This window comes from Rutilus rutilus (assembly GCF_951802725.1).
Source record: "Rutilus rutilus genome assembly, chromosome: 11".
Taxonomy (NCBI): domain Eukaryota; kingdom Metazoa; phylum Chordata; class Actinopteri; order Cypriniformes; family Leuciscidae; genus Rutilus; species Rutilus rutilus.
Window position 1 is genome coordinate 17,366,282 of NC_140216.1, and position 27,122 is coordinate 17,393,403.

Consider the following 27,122-nt stretch of genomic DNA (forward strand, 5'->3'; position numbering starts at 1 on the left):
GAAAATAACCGCCCTCTTCGTCCTGAGACAGGTTAAGTTTGCACTTGCAATGTGTCGGCCAAGCATTTACGTCTCAGTTAACATGCTTGCATGCCTAAACGCAGGCCAGTTCCACACTGAATGTCAAAAACTCAATGTTAGACACTGCCTCTAAACTTACTCCAAAGAACTTGTTGAGTGACACTCAGTCAAGTTGTATGTTCTGTGAGAGGGTGAAACGTTAGTATACAGGTGCATGTTCAGATGTCATCCAGATTGAGTCTGAATTTAATCTTCATTACTGGTTATCGGTCATCGTAATCACTGGTTACATGTGATTGTCACATCTTTTAAATAGGATGAACAGAATTTCATTCATCTGTTCTCAGTAACCGTGGTGATTTGGAGAAGAAATCAAAAAAATGTTGAGTATGGGTGTGAAAAAAAGCATGACTCTGTGAGGTTATTAGAACATTAGGACATGCATGCCAGCTGGTGTGGGGTGGGGAGACACCAGGGCTACCTGGGTGGAGCTGAGCACCCCTTTGGCTGAGGTAGGTGGGCAGGGACAGATAGACTCCAGACTTGCCCTGCTGTCTCCAGCTTGTCCAATACTGAGGAGGCGGAGCTTTGTAATATCTTTGTAACGTTGACACTTTGGGGTGGATGAAGGATTTCATTATGTTTAGCATCTCATACAACAATCACAAGCACTGTTGGACACTGGTCTAGTTCAACAAGTGACACCTATTAAAACCTCCTGCTTAAAGGGTTAGTATAGGCTTTTATTCACATATAAACATTGACCAATGCACATACATAAAGCTCACTGAATTTGGTAAACTGAACTTAAGCATTCTTGCTTGACACACAAGAACCGATTAGGTTTGTTTTCGTGCATCAAGCAAATTTGTTTGAGCTTCCGTTTACCATATTTGAGTGGTCTATGTATGTTCGCTGATCAACGTACATCAAAGCTTAAATGAAATCTGTTTATCATATAAAGCAATCACGTTCAAACAGATTTTTACAATGTATTTATTTACTTTTTGAAGCATTACAATTTGGTGTAATGGACTTTCAAATGAGGGACAGAAAACTCAGGTTTCATTAAAAATATTTTCATTTGTGTTTTGAACATGAACAAAAGTCTTGTCTTGGAAAGACAAGAGGGTGAGTAAATTATGAAAGAACATGTGATCATCTGGCTCAACCAATTGCAAGAGTACAAAGGAAGACAGGGAACATTTTAGATTATATGCAACTTCACAAATTCAAAGCCTTAAAATGAACTTTAATAAAAAATTAAGTGAGAAAATATTATGATTTAAATACAAGTATGAAAATGTTCAGCAACATTTCCAACAATGAAGCCAATATAAATACATTTGGGGGAAACACTCAATTGCTCAAATGGTACAGACTATACTGAAATGGGATTGTCCTGGTATCTGGACTAGGGAGTCTATAAATGGATCCTGTTGGAGAGGGGTAGTGTACTGTGTTTCTAACACTTGAGCAGCTGCTGCCTGCCTCTCATGTCACTGGGCCACAGCATGTCTAAAGTTATCTTTCCTCAATGACACTGGTCCAGCTGTCAGAATGAGATCTCATCTATTTTAAGTCAATCCAAATAAACAGCAAATGAATGCAGAAAATCATGGACTGAACTGATTTTCTGAAATAGAGAAAATGAACAGGAAAAAATACATCTGAAATCCAGGTGTCTAAAAAAAGGGGGCGATAACTCTTCTGTTCTACTGTACTGATAAAGTCTGAGAACAAAAGTACAGGGAGTTCTCATGTCTGTGAGAGCAGACAGAGCATCAGCTGCTATGGAGGACAAACAGAGACACTTTGAGTCCTATAGGAACATCACGCACGCACACAATGTTTTTTTATAGTGAGCTAATGACATTTTGTAGCCCCTAACCCTAAACTTACCCATCACAAAAAAACTTTCTGCATTTTTACTTTGAAAAACAAACAAAAACAAAAAAATCTATTTTTGAATGATTTGATGTGAAACACAATGTTTAAAACCTGTCTTACAACAGAATTTCCTTAGAACTGTGGGCAGAAGCCAGGGCTCCTACAGCACCCAGAGGCAGGTGTGTCGTGAGAAAGAAGCTGCTCAGTGAACATTGTGCCAGCAGAGCAGCACAAACAGCACAGAGACATGTCTAAGCCTGCCCATCTCGCTGGAACTCTCATCTGTCTCTCTGCTTCAGAGGGAGGGAGCAGCAGACACTAACATACCTGACTCATTCAACACATAGGCCATCATTCCTTTCCGGCGGGATTGCCACCTTGTCGTGGTGGAGAGGCTTGTGTGGTCCTGTGATCCCAAGAGCAATGCCGTCTGGAGCTATGCTCCTGGTAGGGCCACACATGGCAGTAAGGTCAAGGTATGGTCAGAGGTCTCTGACAAAGAGCAATTGAACCAAGACCTCAATGGTGGAACAGGCAGAGGATGATGGCTGGCCTTAGAGGAGCGTCACAACAGCTGGGAAGGCAGATGAAGACTGCAGCAGAAAAGGGCCCCCAGTCATCTTGGACTCCATACCACTGGATTCTGACCCAGATCTGTCAAGTACCGTGTGGTGGCTGTCTGTGCATCAGTCTCCCCACGCTAAACAAAGTCACGCACAGGCGCCCTCTTTGGGAAACTGCCATGAATGTCTTTGCCAGGGCGCATAAGTGGACAACACCACTCTTGAAAATGTGGACCACTTCCCTACCTTGGCAGCCTTCTTTCCTCAAAAGCTGACATAGACACTGAGGTTAACCATCGCCTGAGTTGTGCCAGTGGAGCCTACGCCAGACTCAGGAAAAGAGTCTTCGAAGTCCGAGACCTAATAGCACAAACAAAACTTCTGGTCTACAGAGCCATTGTCCTCCCCACCCTGCTGTATGGAGCAGAGTCATGGACCACCTACAGCAGGCACCTGAGAGCCATGGAACAATACCATCAAAGATCCTTACAAAAGATTCGAGGATCAGCTGGGAGGACAGACACACCAACATCAGCATCTTGGAGGAAGCCAACATGACCAGCATCACCACTACAAAAATGTAGTACCAACTTCGAGGGACAGGCCATGTCATCTGCATGTCCAATACACGTCTCCCCAGACAGATCCTGTACTCCCAGCTGAAGGAAAGTAGTCAAGCAACTGGCGGGCAAAAGAAACATTACAAGGACAATATCAAGGCCATTCTGAAGAAATTCTATATCACATCGAGCAACTGGGAACACATTGCACTGGACAAGAGCACCTGGAAGAAATCTGAGACAAAGCGGCAGCTTTGCAAAGAGAAAGATAAAAAGGCTCAACCACCACCAACGATTACCACTCTCCCCTGCCCACACTGCACCAAAGTATGTGGATTGCAGATTGGCCTCTACAGCCATTTGAAGACCCACAAGTAGACCCAATGGAGAGAACAGGCCATCATTTATTATTTATTAACAATTCTGGCAGGAAAAAAAAATTAAGAAAAAAGTTAATTTAGCTTGTAACATTTAGAGCTGCTATGCCCCAATGGAAACAAAGCATTCCCCTTCTTCTTTCCTGTTTTTCTTCACCGTGCTATACATTACTAACACACAAAGCCTATAAATAACATTTGACACCTGCCAGTTCAGATTATTTGTCCAATGGCAGTGAAATGTCTACATTTAGTATGTATGTGTCAAAAATGTAATGATAAACTTCATACCTTCTATCACTGCAATGACAAATACCACCAAGCGAAGCAAGTAACAGCTGTTTATAAAAGGATAAACTAAAAGTAGAATGTATGGAGTTGCCTCAATTCAATTTATTTTCATTTCTTGAGCCACAAAACCTCCAAAATGCATAAATGCTAAATTGAAAATGAAAATAACTGTCAGAACTAATCTCCAACGGTTGAATATGAAAATATCCCCATGTATTAATATCTGTACAAACCTGTACTGAAAGTAGTTAATGACAAAGCATAGTTTTTTCTCAGATTACTGTAATTATTTTCCCCCAGAGAAATTAAGCTAGAAAAAAAATATTGTTAAATTTATTTATTGTTTATTTATTTTATTGTTAGATCATGATACCTAATGCATTTAATAATTTTTACACATTTAACTTTAATGTTAAGTGTTACCAATATGTTTTTATTCTGTTAGAAAATTTGTAATCCTAAATAATTGTAAAAATAACTCTGAACCAGAATTACATTTTAATGGAAATCATGCAGGTCTCTGTCATGAGAATGATTAAACTGGTACTGGTGTACTGGCAAATGATGTATTACCAGTAAAATGAAGCTCTGTTGATAAATATGAATTAAACACCAATCTGTACCGAGTCAAAACAAAACACTCCAGGACAGGAAACAATATAGCTGATTACTTGATTAACTATGAAACCACAGTATGACCTTACAGGATGGAATACTATCTACAGAATGACAATGACTCTGTATAACAGTCAAGGACAAGTACACTATATATGGTGATAGTCCAGCCCAGCTGCTTACAGACTGTGCAGTGCTGCATGACTGGGGTACTGAACTGAACAGGTCAGGGGTCCTAAGAATACAGTTACAGAATATTTTGTATTCCCAAACACATTGTTCTTTTTTCTTAAGATTGTTCTAAAGACAAAATGTAAAAATGTAAATTCCTGAAAAAAAAAAAAAAACTCATTGTAAATAACGTCCAACTTGCCTAAAATCCTAATGGTAAGATGTGGAATGAATTAATTGGGCTGTTTCAAATGTTCAGAGTTACAACATAACTCTAGTCGATACATATGAATACTTGTATAATACAATAAATTAAATAATACTATGAAGTGACACTAATGAAATATAATGTAAACAATGATTGTCCGTGATGTGACATTTTGCTGAATTCGAAATGCAGTAAGAACTCTACAGAAGTGACTCAAATAGAGACCTTTTTTTAAATTTTATAATTACACGCCATACCTGACATGTTCACTCTGGTAGCGCTATCACAGTGAAAGTGCAAGAAAAACAGATGGCAAATGAATGCAAAAGGCCACAACATCCTGAGACAGGCTCTGTTAAATAACTATTTAAAATGCAAGGTGAACTAAAACCCATGGAAGCTTGATTCCACCACGGAATAAAAAATATATATTAAAAAGGTAATTGCAACTTTTTATCTCACAACTCACAATTGTGACTTTTTTTCTCAGAATTGCGTGACACTTGCAATTGTGTGCAATAGTTATATTGACTATCATAAACTAATTGCAATGTCAGATGTGAGCTTACATTTTCCCCCTCAGAATTGTATTCGATAACTCCTGATTGTAACTTTTTGAAAAAGACTGATTGAAAAAAAAAAAAAGACAGAATTGCTGGATACAAACTCGCAATTAAGAGAAAAAAAGGCAGAATTTTGAGTTTATATATTGCAATTATGACTTTATTTCTAAAAATTGAGGGTTTATTTTCTGCAATTCTGACTTTATAAGACACAATTGCAAGTTTATATCCCCCAATACTGACTTTATAACTCGCAATTGCAAGTTTATATCTCGTAAATAAGTCAGAATTGTGAGACGTGAAGTCCCAATTACCTTTTAGTTAGTTTTTTTTTTAAATTCCGTGGCGGAAACAAACTTCCATAAAAAAGGCGACACCAAGTGCTTATGGTAATCTGCAGGAAGCACAAAAATAAATTTTTCATTAAGTTGATCAGCGAGCCTAAGGCAAGAACCGCTACACAATCAGATAACACCAAAGCCTGTCATTTTCTTCTTAAAACGTCTTAAAGCTTTATTAACGTTACTGTGGTATTAAGCAGGGGGGCCAGGTACATTTTATTATGCTCTTTTTATTATGCTTAAATGCCGCAGTCGGCTACTGCTTTCGTTATGTAGCTTGTTTATTACGATTAAAGTTACGTTTAACATCTGCCTCCTTACCTGAACTTAAAATGTGTTGCGTTAAAGTTTGATCACTTAAAGCAGCAGTGCATACGCCTCTTTGCCGCCATCTCTGTTTGAAACCTGAAATTGCAGTTATTTGCGGAGTTATCCTCTTTACATGGGTTGTGCATCAGCGTCCACGAATCTAATGTTTTGAGGTGTATATGTGGGTTGTCTGTCAACACACCAGTGTGGATTTTCACTATACATCATATTTACAGTTACTACGTCTTGGAAAGTATATCCAAAATAAGAAGTTTCACCGGAAAATGTCATCTGAACAAGTAACATGTCTGGCACTTTTGTTCTGACCAACTAAAATAAATAAAGTGTTTTACAATAAATCACGCTACCAATGGTGATTAAAACTAACGATAGCAAAGTTAGCTCAGATCACGTCAAACCGTGCAAATGATTATTATTGTTATACTTTGTTCTCAAATTGTTAATATTACCAACATCAACATTGCGTGACTACGTGTCTTTAGTGTGTATTAGCGTTATCTGTAGATATCACTTTCTGTGCAGTCTAATCTCTGTCATACCATTCAAATTTCATCTAAAGAAATTGTTCTTTTGACCTAAAAAAGCCATTTTTCTGTTCCTTAAAACTCGTTCTCTTTGAAATACAAAGCTTTTGTAAGTACAACGTATTCCCATGTATCTGTAATCAGATGCACATTTAAAACTAGAATATAATCTAATTTCAGTCAATTACATGTGTCCGAAGTCTTTTACTTGACTACTGGTGATTCCCCAGTTGTCAACGATGACTGTCGTTTTGAACTTTCAGGATTACAAGCCGCCATGAAAACGACAAGTTTAATTCCTATCCAGCAGCTGTACGAAGAGGTTACAAACGATTTGCCACCTGCAGCATCCACACACGTGATATACTAGCCGGGACTACTACTTTATGTATACGGACATGACGTAATGACGCAAAGACGAACAGTGGCAAACTCGTATTTCCCACAAAAACCGACCTGACCAATTAAATTTGAAAAAATTATTACAAGTTTACCGATGTGAATCTAAGTTAAGGAGACAGTTTTGAACACTGATTGGTTATTTACTTGCTCAATAATTGATTTTGGATAATTTTAAACCAAAAGTGTTATACCTGTCTAATAAAACACATAATATATTAAAGTGTCTTTCCATGGTTTCTATGGAAGTAAACAGGAAATCAAAGGTAGTGGATATATGACGTGATTGATAGGCGACGCAATATTTTAAGAAAATATTTGAGAATTCAAAGAAAATTCAAGAAATTTTGGATTTATCTTAAAAAATTCTTAATTTCTTTCTTAAGAAGATTTTCATGAATCCCGACCCAGTTACTCTAGACACAGTTTTTTTTCTAGTCATTCATAATTACAGGATAAGGATGTTAAAAAGACAAAAATAGAAAACATTTTAGTATATACTTTTATGACGAACTCACAAAAACCTTTTCCCAGGATAAAAATTTAACAAAAATTTTGAATCACTATAACTAACTTCAAACAAACTTCCATCCCTCACAGTCGCGTCTACTCTGACTAAGGTCTATGAAGAGAGCAGCATGAAGCCACATTTAATCTACAGTAGCAGCTTTGGAGCAGAAGCCAAAAACAGGACAAATATTGACTCACCTTGCAGTGCAGTGTTGCTGTTGTGATGGACAGGTTTGGGAGGGGGCACTGGTGGTTGTTTAGGAGCAGTAGGGGCCGCAGGGGTGGAGTGGGCAGGAATAGCGGGCGGGGTGGAGTGGGCAGGAATGGCAGGCGGGGTGGGGTGGGTGGGAATAGCGGGCGGGGTGGGGTGGGCAGGAATAGCGGGCGGGGTGGAGTGGGTGGGAATAGCGGGCGGGGTGGGGTGGGCAGGAATGGCAGGCAAGGTAGAGTGGGTGGGAACAGTGGGCGGGATTTCACGGTCTCCTGCTGTTACAGGGGGAATGGGATTAGTGCGGGAGGAGTCGTCTACATTTAAAGACACAGTCCGAGGAGGAGGTTTAGCAATGGGGGGAGCAGCGGATGACGATGCTGATGAAGATGACGATGATGACGAAGAGGAGGGGGGTGAGGATGGGACTGGAGCAAGCTCTGAGGAGGAGGAAGCAGCCATCAGCCATTTGGGAGGGAGAATGGCCTGCTTATTGGGTGGCTGTGACTCTTTAGTGAAGGTACTTGCAGGTTTGGGCTCAGGAACAAATCTCACACCCAGTGATCCTAATGGTGAGCACAAGACACATGCACAAACATACATAAACACAGCTAACAAAATACACACAAGTGCACAGCACAGTCACAACAGCAGGCACAAGTACATCAGGCATAGCATGTTAACAGTGGTGGTGAGGTGCAGGAGCACTTTAAAGACCCCATTAACCAAAAAATGGGAGATTTTTGGCTTTTATTTCAACTTTTAAACAACATACATGGGATGAACCCATCAATATTTCCCACCTCAACGGTTTCAATTGTTAAAATCCCAACACTGGAATCTAGCCGTTTCATGGGGTCTTTAACACCATTGTGCTTTGAGCAAAACTTCAGCCACACAGTGAGCAACTGCATGTCTTTTCTCTCTCTCCCTCCCTCCCCACCCAAAATAGAATTGCATGAATTGTATGGTCAAACTCTTGAAACGCTTTGGTACAGCTAAGCTGTTTCTCGAGAACCTAATATAAGCTGCTTTGAAGAGCTCAAGTAAATGTATTTGTAGCACAGACACACTACTGTAATTGTATCCTGACAGCAAAAACAAGACACCATACTGACATCTATTACAATCACATTAATTTGAAAAACAAGTTGAAGCGCTAATGAAAGATGATCATGTGTGATAAAAAAAAAAAAAAAAAAACTTGTGTGATATTTTACAGACATATACAGGGCTTGGATATATTGAACTATCATTTAACTACCATAAAAAAAAAAAAAAAACTGTCAGTTCTGATCTTAGATGGTGTTCACACTGTTGTGAAAAAACAAAAACAGATTTGGACCACTTTTGCCTATTGTCTGAACGTAGCCTAATCACGCTGCAACAGTTTGAGCCTGTCTACACCAGAGGTGTCCAATCCTGCTCCCGAAAGGGCCACTTTCCTGCAGAGTTCATGTCCAACACACCTGGCTGGAAGTTTCGAGCGATATGTAAGACCTCGGTAAGCTGGTTCAGGCGTGTATAATTAGGGCTAAGCTAGGGTGCGTCACAATGAATAAGTATATCATGTACAAAAATTCGGGCACTGGAAAGGGCAGTAAGGACCCTGGCTCACTACACATTGAGAATTTGAGACACTGATGACATGATCCGGAGACATAATGTCCTCACTGTACAACAACTACTGGTATATATGAAAAACAGCAGAACTGATATCATTTCTGACATGTTATTTATATTTTATGTTATTTAAGATTATGATAAATGCTTGTTACATATACATGCAACAACATTACAGCCGTAAATAAATAATAAATGTTTGCTAGATTATGTTCATTACCTGTCTAGCGATGCGTTTAAGCTGAAATATAATTCAATAATCGTTTGCATTTTAAAAGACATCTATTGCGTGTCATTATGTGTAGTGAGTTGGCTCACGTGAGCTGTGTTTCGCGCTTCAGAACTTTCATTAATGGGACATAGTGAGCATCAATGCTCCCTGGTTTTCATAGTGCATTGTGGGACTTAGGGAGCAAACATTTCAGTGCACTGGTGGGATTTCGCGATTGAGACATTTAAAATGGCCGACTCCTTCATCAGTGCCCTGACTACTGAACTAGGGAGCTGATTAAGACGCACCACTAAACTCTAGCTAGGTAGTGGCCCTCCAGGTCCAGAATTAGACACACCAGGTCTACACTGAATGCTTCAAAGCTTAAGACGGAAGTAGCATAAGTGCACCACATCCAGTGTGACAGTATTTATTTTTAGCCCTATTTTTATGTGAATATTAAAATGAGTCCTCTAGCAAACCTCACAGTTTTTGGTGATGCCTTTAATCAATGTTATGAGACCACAAATCTATTGTCATGAATGAAGCGAGCTGAGTGGGAATTTTACCTGTTCGTGCCCTTGATTCTTCCTCTCCAGGTGTGTATCGTGGCAGTGTGCTGCTCTGGATGGCCTCCGATACCGGCCGCAACTTCGGTCCAATGTCAGATGAGCTCTTCTGAAGAATCTGCCGCATGTCCTGTTCTGACTGAGGCCTGACTAGTTTCCCATCAGACACCTGTTTCATAGGTTCTGGTCTCCTGACATCTTTCCTTTCTCTGTCATCTTTTCGATCTTTTTCCTCACGTCTATCCCGTTCCTCTCTTCTTTCCCTGTCTTCCCTCCTTTCAATCAACTCCTTTCGCTCTCGATCGTCTGCCCTCTCTGGCTCATCTCGCCTTTCGTGATCTTCTTTCCTGTCTCGTGGCTGTTTCCTGTCCCTGCTCTCCCTCCAGTCTTTTTCTTCCCGTTTTTCTCTGTCATTCCTCCTCTCTTTCTCACGTTCATCTCGCTCACCTCTTCCATGCGAGTCCTCTTTATCCGGCTTCCTATCTCGTCTGTCTCTATCATCTCTACGTTCAGCCTTTACATCCTTGTCATCTTTTCTATCCCTTCGTTCTCTGTCCCTACCCGCCTTCTCGTCTCGGTCGTCCCGCCGATATCGTCCCTCCTCCTGTCCTTGTTTCTCTCTTGGTAACGATCCTGCACGTCTTTCCAAGTCCGACTCTAGTCGGCTGCGTCGTTCCGTTTCAGGTGGTAACCGTGTTCGAGCGTCCACATCCAGCGGCTGGCGGTTGCGACTGACATCGGAAGGTGCTCTGTTGCGCCGCTCCGGTTCAGGTGCGAGGCTATTCCTCTGTTCTTCTCCGTGTGGTCGTGAAGATGGTGCCTTAACTTCTGATCCTGTGTCTGACCTGCGTTCTCCAGGTAGTTGAGCAGTGTGGCCATTCTTTATTGGAGGAGCTTTATGATTCACGTTATTACTCTCTGAAACAGATATGGGTAATGGATTGAGACAGAAAGCAACAGAACAAAGAAAAAACAAAAACAAGATGTTTCATGTGTATACATGTCAAAATAGGAAAGAAAAGAATAATCGCAATTTCCATTTTTGTAAAGTAACCTATTTTACTGTAGAATCATATAGAATTTTTTACATTATTTTAAATGACAATTCAGCACATAATACATAAAAAAAATATGACCGGGACATGTTCATGAAAGAAAGAATCTGATAAAACCTTTGGTTCCCCTTTAGTGAACCATTGACCCTGCTAGTCTGCCATACCATTCTCTGGGATATCCTTAAGTAACCCTCGCTCTATCAGCTCCTCCCTAGGTTTCCTCATCGAAATCTTCCTCTCCAGCACTAATCATTCAGAAAGAGAGCAGATATGCACATTAATCTCTCAAGCAGCAGGTTTTGCAAGATAGTGAGTTTTAGGGAATACTTTAATTTGCAATGCTTTGGAAAGTAGCATTGGTAGTGTGTATGCTACTACTAGTGTAGAAAAAAAATAAAAGAGTCACTGTTTTGTATAAAATGCATATAGGATACTGTTACCTCAAAAGTTAAACAATTGCCTATTACCCCATTTCAAAAATCTTTTAATATAAATCACAAAATAATAGAAAAATGGCAAAACTCTTAAAAAATATTGTAAATGTCAAATTAGTAACAAATCAAAACATATCACTGTAACTTCCCAAAAAAAAGGTTCATATCAGATTTCGGTTTCAACAGTATTAGCATTATATGACAGTAATTATGCAGTTTTACTGTCACAAATCAGACAAGAAAAGTACCTTCTGATGTTTCCTTGAACTTTTCACTGCTTCTCTTCTTTCTCCACTTCCAAGGTTTGAAGATCTTGCCCAGGTTGGAGAACTTGCCCTTGCCCTTTGCCGAAGGGTTTCCTGCTCCTGGATGTGCTCCATCACTCTCTGGCATACTATGATCGACTTCATCGTCTGGGGAGGAGGAGGAAAGAGAGAGAAGTCGTTTCCAGGCCTGTAACTGGGTGTGTCCATTTTTAAAAAAATTGCAGATTTTGTACTTTCATCAGGTAATTAAGTAAAAATATATATATAATTACAATGGCTAATTCTAATGTTGTGCATAAGTATGTGGTCAAATACAGATAAACAAACACGTAGCATTTATTAATACAACAGAATGCATTTTATATTTTAAATTTGATTCGTTTTTTTTTTTTTTTTTTGTAATACACTTTCTATACAGTACGTATACAACTCAGAAAAACGTATCTATGCCAAAATTACTTAGGTTAATTAAGATAAAATGACTAATGCATGGCCTCTTGTGGATTTTTAGGGGCCAAGCACCGAATGTTCGTAGGCACTTATTGTAATAATTAGTGTTCTTATTATTATTATTATTTATTATTATTAATGTTATAAATATAAATATATACATTTTATACAATTTTAGGAACTATGAAAAGGTTCCTCCGGTGCGAAAGCCCCTTATGCCAGCCCACAGAACCGCTTGCTGGAAAGCTGGTTTGATTTTCACAAAAAATTTGCTTAGATCATCTTCAGACCACGTCAGCCAAAAGTTATTAAAAGCTTTGTGATTGACCAAACTGTTCTCAAACAGATCAATGAATTTTGATGGCATGGTGCCAAGCTGATTCTGATGCTGTAACACTGCAACGCTTTGCCAAATTGACACCAAACTTTTTGTCTTTCGTCAATTGTCTGTTCACACTGACCACACAACATAAATTTGGTTATAGCGCCACCTATTGGTCAAAAGCGACAAGCTATTTTAATATAACGTGACTGAATTTACTAAACTAAAAATATATTTAATTACTCGTTGCAGTTGCTCTGAAGCTCAAAGCCATGCTTGCATAAATTATTGTGATTTCTTTTGTGCTTGGTCCTGATAATTGCTGCTTGCAGCTATATTTATTATTATGTTTAGAAAAGATGGAATTATTTTCAACAAAATGCATAATGAACTCGGTGATATATTAAACCCAAAAGTGTAAGAACACTCTACATTGAATCCAACAACGAAATCACACTACAGAAAGTCAACATGGCTCTTTTACATGGTAACATAATACCCGCTGCACTATGTGTTCACAGCAAAAGGAAAAGGAAACCGACTCTGTTTATCACAATATGATTCAGTATATACTTAACACAATAACTGTAATTCCCTAAATGTTTATAGTCTAAGATAACACAGTATGACTGTAATATGTTGCTAAAATAGACTGACATAACAATTACAATCATTTCAACATCCTAATGAGTCACATTTACAAGTAACAACAGTGGGTAGAGATTCAGAAAAGTTATATGGATACTGAAACTCTGACTCAAACAAGCCATTAGCGCACTGTGATTTACAAGACGTCAAACAGTTTTGCATGCAGTGGCACCCAGTTGAGGTTTACAAAACTTTTCTATTAAACCCAGTACCTGTAGCCATAAGAACAGGTCACATTGTGCAGTGTAGAAAGATGTGCTTCAGTTTCACTTTAACATAATACAATATCTAGATCTAATAGCACATCAAGCCAACTAGCCAGTTTCATGGTATTTCAAAACATCCCACAGCAATCTAAAAGGTGCCACCTTTTGAATGTGCATTTCAGAAGTATAAATATAATTGGCATATAAAGATTAACTATAACCACATATCTATTCCCCCCTGCTTGTTTAATTAATGCTGATGTTCAGCAATTATGGTAAAATAGATCGCTAAAGAAGTGTTCCAGGTTGTTAAAGTCTATTGACAGCATTGTAGGGCATTTATATTTGTATAATTTGTATAATTCCTAAATTAGTACAATGTGTTAAATATGTGTAAAAAACTTAAGTTAAAAAAAAATAGATAAGATCAAATTAAAATAAGATTAATACATGTTTTGTCACAAAGACATTTAATTAAGTTCAATCCACCTACATTTGTACAATTAAAGTTAACAATAGTTTTGTTTTGTATTACATCAATCATTTTTATCAATATGACTGGATACCAGATTTCTAGAACCCAGTATGTTTTGCATGAGACATTTGTCATTAAGCCCGTTTTTGGGGAAAAAAAACGTGTGGTTCGTGACTCGAATTTATGCATTTCAGTGGCAACACTATCAACACCGAAATGAACCTGCAGCATTTAGGTGGTACAGGTCAGTGCTCTTTAAGTTGTTTATGTTCAATATTATTGTAATGTTATGTGCTTTTAGACATGAGATAGTTTAACACCTTCTCTTGTGACACATTTGTTTGTTCCCTGCTGTGTGTGTTTATGTGTTTTGGAGGAGCCTTGGCTTTGGAGAGCACTCTGAAGGGATCTAGCTTGATATTGCTAGCCTCTCCGAAAATTGCCTACCCTACCTGTATTTTACCCTAAGCTGTTTTTTTGTTTTGTCTGTTTTTTACAATGAAGACTATCCAGTTATTTTACATTTATACTTCCATTTCTGTAGTAGGCCTATTCCTTACCTGAACACTACTAATAGACCCACCTGAAATATGTAAAGTAGGGCTGCCCCCAAATAGTCGACTAAACGTTAGTCGATATGAAGAGGGCTTGGTCGAATACATTTTCATTAGTCGGTTAGTCGCAAAAAAAATCACGTGAAAAAATTACGCAATCAGGGGCTGCGCAGTCAGTGTATGACATGACATCAAAGCAACGAGAGATCAACGAGATCTCGTGCGTCGCGGTATACCAAAGCGCACTTGTGGGAGAGGTGTCTGGCTGATGCTAATAATTATGTCAGGAAAAAAGTCCAAAGTGTGGGATCATTTTGAAAAGTCGAAGGACGACCCTAAAAAGGCTGTTTGTAAACTCTGCAGGCAAACATTTGCCTATCACTCGTCAACATCAAATATGTCTTATCATTTAAAACATGTAAGTAGTAACGTTAACCACCACATGGCCCCTCGTTTTAACAATAAGGATATAAACACATTTGCGCTGTTAAGTTAAATCATATTCATGGTTTTTGACATGCATTTGTCTCTAGGCTCATCCACAATATAGCAGCGATGATGTGGCGTCGTGCGCTTCGACTTCGCAGTCAACAATGATGCAGCAGAGATTAGTTTTGAGACCCCCTCTAAGTGAGAAAAGAAAGCAAGAAATCAGAGAAAATTGTCGATTTCATTGCGCTTGATATGAGACCAATCAACGTTGTCCGTGGTGACGGGTTCAAAGAAATGTTTAAATTCCTCGAACCAGGCTACACCATTCCCAAACGCGACCCAAACGCTATCCGTTAGGCTATATTAAAAAAAACCCGGGTATTTTTATAACGGGTAGGCTATACAAATAAATAAACACATATTATTTTTATTTATTCATTTTTATATAATGCAGAAGTTGTTTTTTATTCTGTAAGAAAAATTAGTCTGATGTTTGCAATTTGTTGTTTCAGGTCAAGACTCATCCGTCGTCTTAATGGCAGTTTGCAGCTTTGCTCTGATATTTTTGTTTATATTTGTTCCACATTTTGTCTTAAATATAGTTGTTCTAAACAATTTAATCAAATACTTAGGCTGTTGATTTGTTTGCCGCCTTCTTTTTTATTCTAAGTTTTGGCGTTGTGCGATGTGCCATGTGCATTTATTAAATTGTTCGTTTTTGTTAATTTTCCTTTTGAACAATATAAAAATTATATAAATTTTCCACTGTATTTTTATACCAAACAGCATTTTTGCTACAGTATTTTTTTTTGCCTAAGTTACTAATAAGTTTATTTAATTTATTTTAAAGAACGAATTTTAGTTTATTTTATTCAAAACTGTTTTTTTGTTTGTTTTTTTGACATGTTTTTGACTGTTTTTTGATATTCGCTAATATCATGCTTTAGCATTTTCTGTCATATGGAAGTGTTAAACTTCAACTTGGACTATACCTTTCCTTGTATATACGCAAGTTTTTATATTAATATCATAAATGAACGATTATTCGACTAATCGCTAAAATGCAGGAGTGTTAGTCGACTAGGAATATCTTTAGTCGGGGGCAGCCTTAATGTAAAGCCATGTTTATTTCATGCGTCTCTTTATTCAATTGTATTTATCTGAGCCATTTTTTGCAATTTGTTTATTTGTTCGTATTTTATAAGTTTAGTTTAGTTAAACGATTCAAGAAAAGATTCCCTGTTCTGTTTGTAAGCTATTGCAAAAAAAAAAAAAAAAAAAAGAGACAAAATTATTTCTATGGCGGTATATGGCAGTTTTCCCCGTGGTATCAAAAATAGTATCCAATATCGATATATTTCAAGGTATCGTATCGAAGTTAGAAATTCCAGTATCGTGACAACACTAAATACAAACATAATTAAATTCTCTTGATGTTTCCTCCCTTACACTTGCTCCATAGATTGCACAGTACATTACATTTTTCCTTTGTTTGAATAAAAATGTTGTAACAGGAAAGAGAAGACTGATGTCTATAAGGCCAGAATAATGTATTGAGAGAGAGAGAGAAAGAGAGACCGTTAAACTGGTCTGGAGACACAAGACAAGGCAAGGCAAGGCAAGGCAAGTTGTGTATGACACATGGGGAGGTTTGGAATGTTTATGGGTTTTGGCAGCTCCATTGGCATAGATGCCGCTAACTGATCAAGCAAGTGTTTGACAGCACACAGACCTAGTTTACTTCACTCAAATGGGATTTTCCAACGAAAAACACTTTAAACAAGGGTACACAAATCTTCAAATCAAAAACTACACGCTCCTCTTATGAAGGTCTAACTTTGACACTGACACGACATGGCGGTGTTACAACAACCTCCCAATGAGCAATAAAGACACATAATTACCACGCAGATTTGGCTGATAGGCAAAATGCAGAGATCCAATCATCTGTCCAGACCACAAGCTCTTAATGTCACATACTCATCATGAGATAAACACACTGTCTGTGATGTCTCTCTACAAGATAACTGTATTTTTCATTTTCTGAGTAAAAAAAAAAAAAAAAAAAAAAAAATGGTAGGCCTACTTAGAGAAAAAGTAACCACTGCTAGACTGTTGTGGGTTGTTGCCAGGGCATTGCTGTGTGGTTGCTAAGGTGTAATGTATATTGTTTCGTGAAAATTTATATATGTCATCCACGTCCAAGCCCTACAACAACAACAACAACAAAAAAAAAAGTATGTACCACTAATTTTTTTATTAATTTATTCTGAAACTTTTCCCATGAAATCAATGCAGATATATGGAATAGCCTCTAAATTTTGAATGGGGGTCTACTTACTGCTTACTGGAAAAACACACTGTCCTCATGTTGATTGGAAAAAGAAGGGCACGGTGACAAGAGAAAACAATGTGACTTCTTGTCATGGCACCATGACCTTGACAAAATGGAATAATAAAGTAATCAAAGTGAACGTCGCATAATAAGAGCACAGGCCACAATATACCCAACAACCCCAAGCACTGATCTTCACCTGACACACAAACACACACACCTCAATCAATGCTTCTATGAAGCACTGCCTCACACTCAATGAGCTCTTTGTTTCAGGAAGGCTGCACATTCCTCTCATATCAGTGACAAACGTGAGAATCGGATCAGTGTCGACTGTCCTGAAAACACTGAGCATAATATACAGCTATGTTAATGGTAGAGGTAGGACTTCACACAAGGACATCAAGGGCACTGCTTAGTGTATAAATAAACACAGAGCTCAATGGGAGAAGTGAACAAGCTTGTAATGATCAAACATTAAGTGAGAGGAAACTACTGGAGAGTATTGTGCAAACAGAAGATTCACGGCTACACCTTAAAACAACATGACAAGTCATCAGAAGGTGAAAAACTACTGAAAAACTGGTGGTTATTTGAAACCTAATAATACAACTTTTTAAAAATGTGTTTGAAAGAAGCCTCGTGCCCACCAAGGCTGCATTTATTTGATCAAAAATACAAGAAGAACAGTAATTTTGTGAAATATTATTGCAATTTAAAGATCTTGTGATGGCAAAGCTGAATTTTCAGCATCATCAGTTTTCAGAGCCACATGATCCTTCAGAAATCATTCAAATATGCTGATTTGCACTGTATTACATAAGCCCCTTTCACACAGCACGTTGATCCCGGGAAATTGCCATAAAATTGCTAGAGTGCCTTCTGTGTGAACGCAAACACGTCCCGGGATTGATGCCGGGATGGGGACTAGAAACATTGCCGGGATCAGTCCCGGAACGCGTCCTGTGTGAACAAAAGCCAGGACCAATGCCGTAAGGGGTATTTTGTTGCTCTTAGAAGAAAGTTTGTGTTCGTCATCAACAAAGAAAGAACGAAAAAATGTCCGCAAACTAGAATGAAGCAGAGACCAGGGAGCTCCTTACTATCCGCGAATTCCGCACTGAAGCTGAGATCGTTCTCCAGCTTTGTGGAACGGTACGCGATGTGTTAGTGTACGACCGAACCCGGAAAAAAAATGCTTGACCGTGGTTCGAAAGTGCAGATCATTAGTAAACTTAAGATGCTGCGTAAAAAAAATCCACCAAGTGCACCACTACAATGGAAAGAGCGGCAGCGGAAGATCAGACTGGCCTTTCTAAAACACATCCTCCTGATGTCACGTGTCTTTACGGGATGTCTGTGAACGCACTCACAGATTCCTGAAAATCACTGGCAGTGTGAATGAACCAGAATAAAACGATCCCGGGACAAATCACAGGACACATTATCCGTGTATTTTCCGGAATCTCTGTGTGAAAGGGGCTTTACAGTGAAAACATCTGCGCTGCTAAATATTTTACCATGACTAGGATTCAGGATTCTTTGATGAATAGGAAGTTCAAAAGAACAGCATTTATTTGAAATGGAAAACTTTCGTAACATTATAAATGTTGTTAGTCACTTTCGATTAATTTGAAGCATTATTGATAAATACAATTAAAATGTATTTAAAAAAAAAAAAAAAAAAAATCGAACTAAAATATAACAAAATACAGACAGACAAAATAAAATAGAATTGCAACAAAAATAAATTTGTAATATGAGATTTTGACTGTTAAAAGTATTTTGACGGATATATTTGGAATGAAATACAAGCATGCTGCATACTATTAAAACGTTTAAAAAGCATTATGTGAAACATTTCAAACAGTACAATATTACGGTCATATGACTTCAGTTTAACTATGTGAGTGTCTAGTTATCAACTGCATCAATTTGCATCAAATCAAATCAATTTGTGTAACATATCAGTTTTTGTCAATCCCTTCAAAAAAACAAACAAACCGTATTTCCGGTTAATTCAATACACCTATACATGCATGAAGAAAATGTGCATGCCATGCACACTATAAACAGCAGAAACAGTACTATGCTATTCAGAAAATAAGACCTCCTTCACAACAAAATTGTGCAAATCATTCATAAAACCATTCTCATGTAAACCAAAGCATTCAATACATTTATTTAAGAATAGATTTATGAATGAGGCCCAGAGCCTCTATTTGTTCGTCTTGTCTTAAAACACGTAGTAAAGGAAGGGCAAGGCTGCATGTCGGGTTCAGATTCATAATGCTGCAATTTATACGGTTGGAAAACAGCGTAACAAACCACTTGAGTCAGCCTGAATCAATAGACAGCACAAAAACAGGTTTTCTCCTTTAACACTGCTGCACACAACTCCTCAACCAAACACATGGTCATACATGATTAAAAAGATCCAATATAGAGACTGCTATAGAGAACAACAGGCAGTTACAGCGAAGCACGTTCTTATATCATCTCGTAAGGTCTAATACTAAAGGAAGCGTGCCTGACAGAAACATGAGAATGTCCAATTGCACAACCGCCAAATTCCATCAGCGTACATTGACCTGCCCCTGCCTGTCTCTTACTCCTTCCTTCATGTGAAACAAACGTACACCTGCAATAATTCAGACTAGCACAGTTGGCATTTGTACAGAGGTGCTTAAGCAATATCATCTGATCGCCTCCAGCGTAAAAAGCAAAACAGGTCTGGCACTGCTTACGAACCAAACATTAGAAACCATACAAACATTTCTGGATCAACATTCTGTCCAAAATCCAGCTGTAACTCACCTGTTATGTAGGTAAGATTTGGGTTTAAAGTCTGAGTACTTGCTCCTTGTCCCATAATCTTGCGCTGTACCCCCAAGTCCCGTGTGCCCCGTCCTCTGCCAGTCCCGGGGCCCGCGGCAGGGAGGGCAAAACACAGTTCCACTATTCTCGGCGAGCAGGTACTCTCGCTCTGTAATCCTAGAAGTTTGTGCTCACGCTCGCCGTTTCGTCCCTCCTTCTTACTTCACAACTTCTGTTTTGGTGGTTCGCTTGCTCTTAGTCAACAACTCATGAAGGTCCCTCCCTCTCAGCAGCCCTGACTTCATAAATAACATACGCTGCTTGTCTGAAGTATGTCAGCTGGCCAGGATGCCAGTCATTCCCGGTGGCAGATTTTTCGGAGCTGAAGTTTACAGAGGGAAACTCTGGAGGGACCAGAGGAGGTAGGAGCCAGTCTCTGCCTCTGCTGCTACACACCTTCATTTCCCAAAATGCATTAGACGGTGCAGTGTAACCAGAGAGTGGCTGCAACCTGAGATGGGGCGAGGTGGAGCCCTTGACTGGCAGGAAGTGACATCATAGAAGGCTCCAATTACAGTGAGTGAGACAGATAGTGAGTTGGCGTCACGGGCTGATTATTTATGTGTGTGTGGCCATGAAATGAAGACCATTCACAGTATACTTACATTGATGCTGGGCACCTAGGCGTAACCAAAGTGGGAGGTAAAATTCCAGACAATTATGCTGAGGAGAACTTAAATTAAGAAATACAGTGTTGCAATGTGGTTGGTATAGTCTTACTCTCCTCCACTGCTCAGTAACATCTAATATGAATATGCAAACTTATACTTTACATGGGGTGAATATAAATGTTTTGTCTTTTTTCGCTCTGATCAAGAACATACCAGAATTGTATTTCGTGAAGTCTGTATTTTGTATAAATTAATAAAATAAAGCTTAATAAATATGAAATGAGATGAGACTGTGTGTCTTGGAGGCAGTACCTTCACATTATCTTCATGGATAATAACTAACTTCTTGTCTGAACAATTTTTGGAATGATTTTCAATAAACTGTACTAGTTAGTAATTTCAGTGAATGTAAGTAAAAGTTAGTTCTCCTCAGGTTTACACATTATACAGAGTGAAAAGTAACCATCTAGCCTATAAGTATATCTACTGTTTACGGAAGCCATAAGGCCATGCATTATTTTATTCTTTTTTGTTTTCTCATGATTTCAACAAACCAAAACAGTTGTTTTCTCATGATCACAACTTAGGTTTTTATTGCATTTTAATCAAATATAAATGAAGCATTGGTGAGCATAGGAGACTTCTTTCAAAAACATTAAAACATAAAAAAAAATGTATGTGAACATTGAGATAAAAAAAAAAGCGTAAATCAAAGAGAACTCCATGTCAACCAGTTACATTATGATTTAACCTCCTGTAAATCCCTCTGGAAAAGGGAGTTCTCCACACAGGACATGATGTGGCTAGTGTTATCGTTACGTGTGGGAGTCTGGGATCAGAGAGAAGAGCTCTGGGACTAGGAGGAGAGAAAAGCAAGGCTGGCTGTGTTTAGTGCCAGTCAGAGCCAGGTTTTCCAGTGTGAGAGACACACACACTCACACACACACACACACACACACACACACACACACACACAGAGAGAGAGTGTTTGGATAAAAATCAAAGCTGTCAGGAGACAAAAGCCAGACAAGTGTTGAATGAACTAAGACAGATAAAACTGGATCATTAAATGGGATACAACTTAATGTTGGACATTAAATGCTCTTAGTTTATAAACCATTTTTTAAATATCTATTAAAAGATCTCCCAAATATCCCACTAATAATGACAGAAATAAGACTTTACTGGTCTGCATTTTAGATAAACATAGCAGACAGCTTTATTCTGCCAGTGGAGCATGTTGACAGCACTGCCTTTTAAAACAGTTGAGACAGCGTACAACTGCAAAACGTTCCCACAATCAGTTTTAGAACTGAAAAAGACAAAATTTTTGATTTATTTTTATTATTTAAATTCATAAGAATAATTTCTTAAGATAAAAGATAATTCTGCATTTGAAATTCCCCTTTAGAAATAACTACCATCACTCTGGTTCCCTCAACAAAAAGCCATTAGTATTTTTCCATTGGCTTTTGGATAATTGCACAAAATAAGCTCTGTGACAAAAGTCAATGATTGTTTTGTTCCTCAAGATAATATTCACAAATGGACATAACTTTTATGAATTTTGAAGCCTAAATACAATCGCCAGTAGTAAAAAGCTACAGTTAAGCAACACCACGGTCATATTACTTCACCACAACTAAGAGAACTTCAGAAAAGTCTTTTAATCTTTATAAAAAATAAAAAAAACACTCTTTGATAGGGTTAGGCTGTGCTCTCTTTGTGATATTTTTGGAAATTCTGACTGCATTGTGTTGCATTATTTTGTTCAAAATTCTCACTGTATAAAATTTGACATGCATCTCTTTGGGATTTGTTTTAATGTTTAAATATGTTTTAATTGATTTCCACAGTTTTCATAAAGTTTTATTTTATTTTTATTTTTTATAAATGTGCCTCCAGAAACTCTCAGGGCCCTATCATACACCCAGCACAATGCAGCGCCAGGCGTGACGCAAGTGTTTTTGGATTGTTTCAGCATGACGCAGTTATCATTTTCATGTCCTGCTGTTTTGTTGTTTAAACAGCAAATACATTTGCGCCCATTTGTGCGCCCATGGGCGTGCTGGTCTGAAATTAAGTGTGTTCAGGCACATTGTTGGTGCGTTGCTATTTTGAGGCAACTGAAATAGACTGCGCCATTGACTTTAGACCTGGGGCCTCATTTATAACCGTTGCGTACGCACAAAACAGGCCCTGAAAGAGGCGTACGCCACTTCCGACGCATAAGTTGTGATTTATAAAAACAAACTTGACGGGAAAATTTGCGCACCTGCACGCAAACTCTGACCCATGCGTACGAACGTTTTGGAGATGGAGCAGTTTGGCGACACCGATGGTGAGCTGGAGTTAAATGTCTTTTTGGTCACTTTTAGACAGAAAATCTAAAGAAAATTAAACATATACAGAAAGATATAATTTCACTCACCAAGCCTATCACTTGAAGCAAATATCCATCCCTTCTTAAATGTCCGCGCCAGCGAGCGCATTGGGCCGTTTAGTGAAACTGACGCAAATAACAGTTTAAATAAATAAAATAATGATTTAAACTATGTTTTACTTCTGATATAAACATTTAGATCAAATTAATGGAGTTAAACACTTAAACATGAAATTATTACTGAGAAGTTACAACATTTTTTATATTCAATCAATAAAAATATTTGTTGTGGATGCAATGTTTTTGAACACTTTTCCTGTGGCGTGCTGTGTTTTAATGTTTTAACCACAGAGATAATTGCTTATCATGATAATACCAGATTGTCTGAGAAAATAGTTTCGTGCAAATAATGCCCAAGGCATCTGTTTCCATTAAAAATATAAATCAATTAAAAATACAATTCGGCCAGTGGAAAAGATTGAAAAAAACTTTCTCTGAAATGTATTTTACACTATTTGATTTACAGTGAGGAAAATAAGTATTTGAACACCCTGCTATTTTGCAAGTTCTCCCACTTGGAAATCATGGAGGGGTCTGAAATTGTCATCGTAGGTGTATGTCCACTGTGAGAGACATAATCTAAAAAAAAAAATCCAGAAATCACAATATATGATTTTTTAACTATTTATTTGTATGATACAGCTGCAAATAAGTATTTGAACACCTGTCTATCAGCTAGAATTCTGACCCTCAAAGACCTATTGTCTGCCTTAAAATGTCCACCTCCACTCCATTTATTATCCTAAATTAGATGCACCTGTTTGAGGTCGTTAGCTGCATAAAGACACCTGTCCACCCCATACAGTCAGTAAGAATCCAACTACTAACATGGCCAAGACCAAAGAGCTGTCCAAAGACACTAGAGACAAAATTGTACACCTCCACAAGGCTGGAAAGGGCTACGGGGAAATTGCCAAGCAGCTTGGTGAAAAAAGGTCCACTGTTGGAGCAATCATTAGAAAATGGAAGAAGCTAAACATGACTGTCAATCTCCCTCGGACTGGGGCTCCATGCAAGATCTCACCTCGTGGGGTCTCAATGATCCTAAGAAAGGTGAGAAATCAGCCCAGAACTACACGGGAGGAGCTGGTCAATGACCTGAAAAGAGCTGGGACCACCGTTTCCAAGGTTACTGTTGGTAATACACTAAGACGTCATGGTTTGAAATCATGCATTGGCACGGAAGGTTCCCCTGCTTAAACCAGCACATGTCAAGGCCCGTCTTAAGTTTGCCAATGACCATTTGGATGATCCAGAGGAGTCATGGGAGAAAGTCATGTGGTCAGATGAGACCAAAATAGAACTTTTTGGTCATAATTCCACTAAACGTGTTTGGAGGAAGAAGAATGATGAGTACCATCCCAAGAACACCATCCCTACTGTGAAGCATGGGGGTGGTAGCATCATGCTTTGGGGGTGTTTTTCTGCACATGGGACAGGGCGACTGCACTGTATTAAGGAGAGGATGACCGGGGCCATGTATTGCGAGATTTTGGGGAACAACCTCCTTCCCTCAGTTAGAGCATTGAAGATGGGTCGAGGCTGGGTCTTCCAACATGACAATGACCCGAAGCACACAGCCAGGATAACCAAGGAGTGGCTCTGTAAGAAGCATATCAAGGTTCTGGCGTGGCCTAGCCAGTCTCCAGACCTAAACCCAATAGAGAATCTTTGGAGGGAGCTCAAACTCCGTGTTTCTCAGCGACAGCCCAGAAACCTGACTGATCTAGAGAAGATCTGTGTGGAGGAGTGGGCCAAAATCCCTCCTGCAGTGTGTGCAAACCTGGTGAAAAACTACAGGAAACGTTTGACCTCTGTAATTGCAAACAAAGGCTACTGTACCAAATATTAACATTGATTTTCTCAGGTGTTCAAATACTTATTTGCAGCTGTATCATACAAATAAATAGTTAAAAAATCATACATTGTGATTTCTGGATTTTTTTTTTTAGATTATGTCTCTCACAGTGGACATGCACCTACGATGACAATTTCAGAACCCTCCATGATTTCTAAGTGGGAGAACTTGCAAAATAGCAGGGTGTTCAAATACTTATTTTCCTCACTGTATGTATTCAAAAACAAGGCAAGGATAGGCAACTACATGATTTTTATTAATGTAGCCTAATGTGTCTTGTACCGTTAAACGTTATCACGTGGATGAATAATCATATGCAAATGATATGCAGATGAGGATCTGCATAGTAAAACTAGGCGTTGTAAGCTCCATATATGGTTATATCGGGGTGGAGACGCATGTGCGCACAATCTTCCGCTGACTGGGATTTATAAAGTGAATTCTGCGCAGGTTCTGGCGTACGAATGGTTTTATAAGTCTGAATATTTTTTGCCGTACGCCATTTTTGTCTTTTCGGGCGCACGTACACTTTTAGTAAGGATCCTACGCACAGTTTTATAAATGAGACCCCAGGTATTTGTTGGTCAATGGCGCAGTCTATTTCAGTTGTCTTTTTTTTTGTTGTTATTTAAAGAGCGCGTTAACAATGTGCGCCAATATGCAGGTCCACAACACGCGTACACTCTGTCCTGTAGATGGTCTGCTTGTGTGTGAACCTTGCGCACAAGCAGATCTATTTCCTCGCTAGAGAACCGTTAAGTTTTTCCGCTTGCAAATTCTGCCATGTAAATAGCGAATCCGAAATGAAGTGGTTTTCAGAAGTGGTTTTATTTACAGAAACCAAATTATTTTCTTAAGCTGACTGTTCTTGAACATCTGCATTCATGTCTCAGAAGTTCTGAAAAAAAGTCATAGAATAATTCAATGAAATCTGAACAATTACGATTCTCTTTCAGAGTATGGCAATACCAAGAGATTTCCAACAAGATCATGGGTTCGATTCTCTTGGAACACATCTACCAATTGTAATAATGTAACAACCCTCATGTCATTAAGGGCACAATATGTACTTTTTTTGTATTAAAATATCCAAAAACCACTAGCACAATGTTAGATATTTTATTGACTTGTGTACATTATTCCAAATGTTTCCAAAAAACTTTTAAATCCAGAGAAATCCGCTATTTTAACCAGGCCCCTGTCATTGCGTCGCCTGACAATCTTGTCATATCTGCACTACCCTTGATTTCCGTAAAACCATGGAAACACCAAAAACACTTTAATAATATATTATGTGTTTTATTAGACAGGTAAGCAACTGTTTGGGTACCTTTATCAACAGAAAACGAATCATTGTTATAAAGCTCAATACGGTTAGTCTTATCGTTTAAATCTCGTTTCCTTGATTTACCATGAGTAACATGTTAATAGCATGCCTCAGAGACAACACTATTTTGAAGCTAACTTAGCAAAATCAGAAAGACCTTTATTTGTAGTAACAGTATTTTCTCCACCATACAAAATATTTTAAAATTAATTGCATGCCATTTAGCAATCCAGCTTTTAATATGATATTCTAATATCAATATAGCTTACTGCAGTGTACAAAAAGTGTCTTATGTCAGACACTGAGTGAACACAGATTAACGTTAGCCTATAACATAACTTTCAAATGTATTTTAGTATGATTTTTTGACCAAGTAGAACAGCGCTGCGTTACCCCATATCCATAATTTTAATTTGTCAAATAAAGTGACCTCTATGAGTAGTAATTCAGCACTCATGACTATAAAATAATGTGAATTTAATAGGGGTGTGACGAGATTTCTCGTAGAGTGAAAAGTTTCCGTCATCACCATGACGGAGCGTGAGGGAAATTAGCAAAGAATATGCCACCGCTACATTCACATTACATTACAGTGCCCACCGCTGTCGTTTTGCTGTTTAAAAATAAATAAAAACCATTGTAAACTATTGTAAACGTCTGCTCTGCTCATTTAGCATGAGTTGCAGTCTCACACAGTGCAGTTCACAGTTCACTGATTGCGTGACGATGGCGAAGGACTCGTTGCACAACAGAGCCGCGTGTGATAAATATCTTATCTTGTAGAATGTGCGCTCAGCACCACCGCTCCCTATACACGGAGTACGTGTGATCGCAAATCCGAAAGTAAGGCTGAAA

At 38.5% G+C, this 27,122-nt stretch overlaps 1 protein-coding gene across 5 annotated transcripts in view; it reads right to left on the reverse strand.

Moving 5' to 3' along the window:
* phactr4a (phosphatase and actin regulator 4a) overlaps nucleotides 1–27,122 on the reverse strand; it is an 80,400-nt gene that overhangs the window by 11,844 nt on the left and 41,434 nt on the right. The window contains exons 1-6 of one of the 5 annotated variants that reach the window (XM_084422508.1): nucleotides 19,969–21,149; nucleotides 11,712–11,876; nucleotides 11,194–11,274; nucleotides 9,975–10,892; nucleotides 7,562–8,137; nucleotides 503–634 (exon numbers count right to left, since the gene is read on the reverse strand). In XM_084422508.1, the coding sequence (XP_084278634.1) occupies nucleotides 503–634; nucleotides 7,562–8,137; nucleotides 9,975–10,892; nucleotides 11,194–11,274; nucleotides 11,712–11,876; nucleotides 19,969–20,023 (1,927 nt within the window). In that variant the 5' untranslated portion in view covers nucleotides 20,024–21,149. Of the gene's footprint in view, nucleotides 1–502; nucleotides 635–7,561; nucleotides 8,138–9,974; nucleotides 10,893–11,193; nucleotides 11,275–11,711; nucleotides 11,877–19,968; nucleotides 21,150–27,122 lie in introns of those variants that run through there. The other 4 variants (XM_084422509.1, XM_084422510.1, XM_084422511.1 and 1 more) reach the window with 4 other exon arrangements.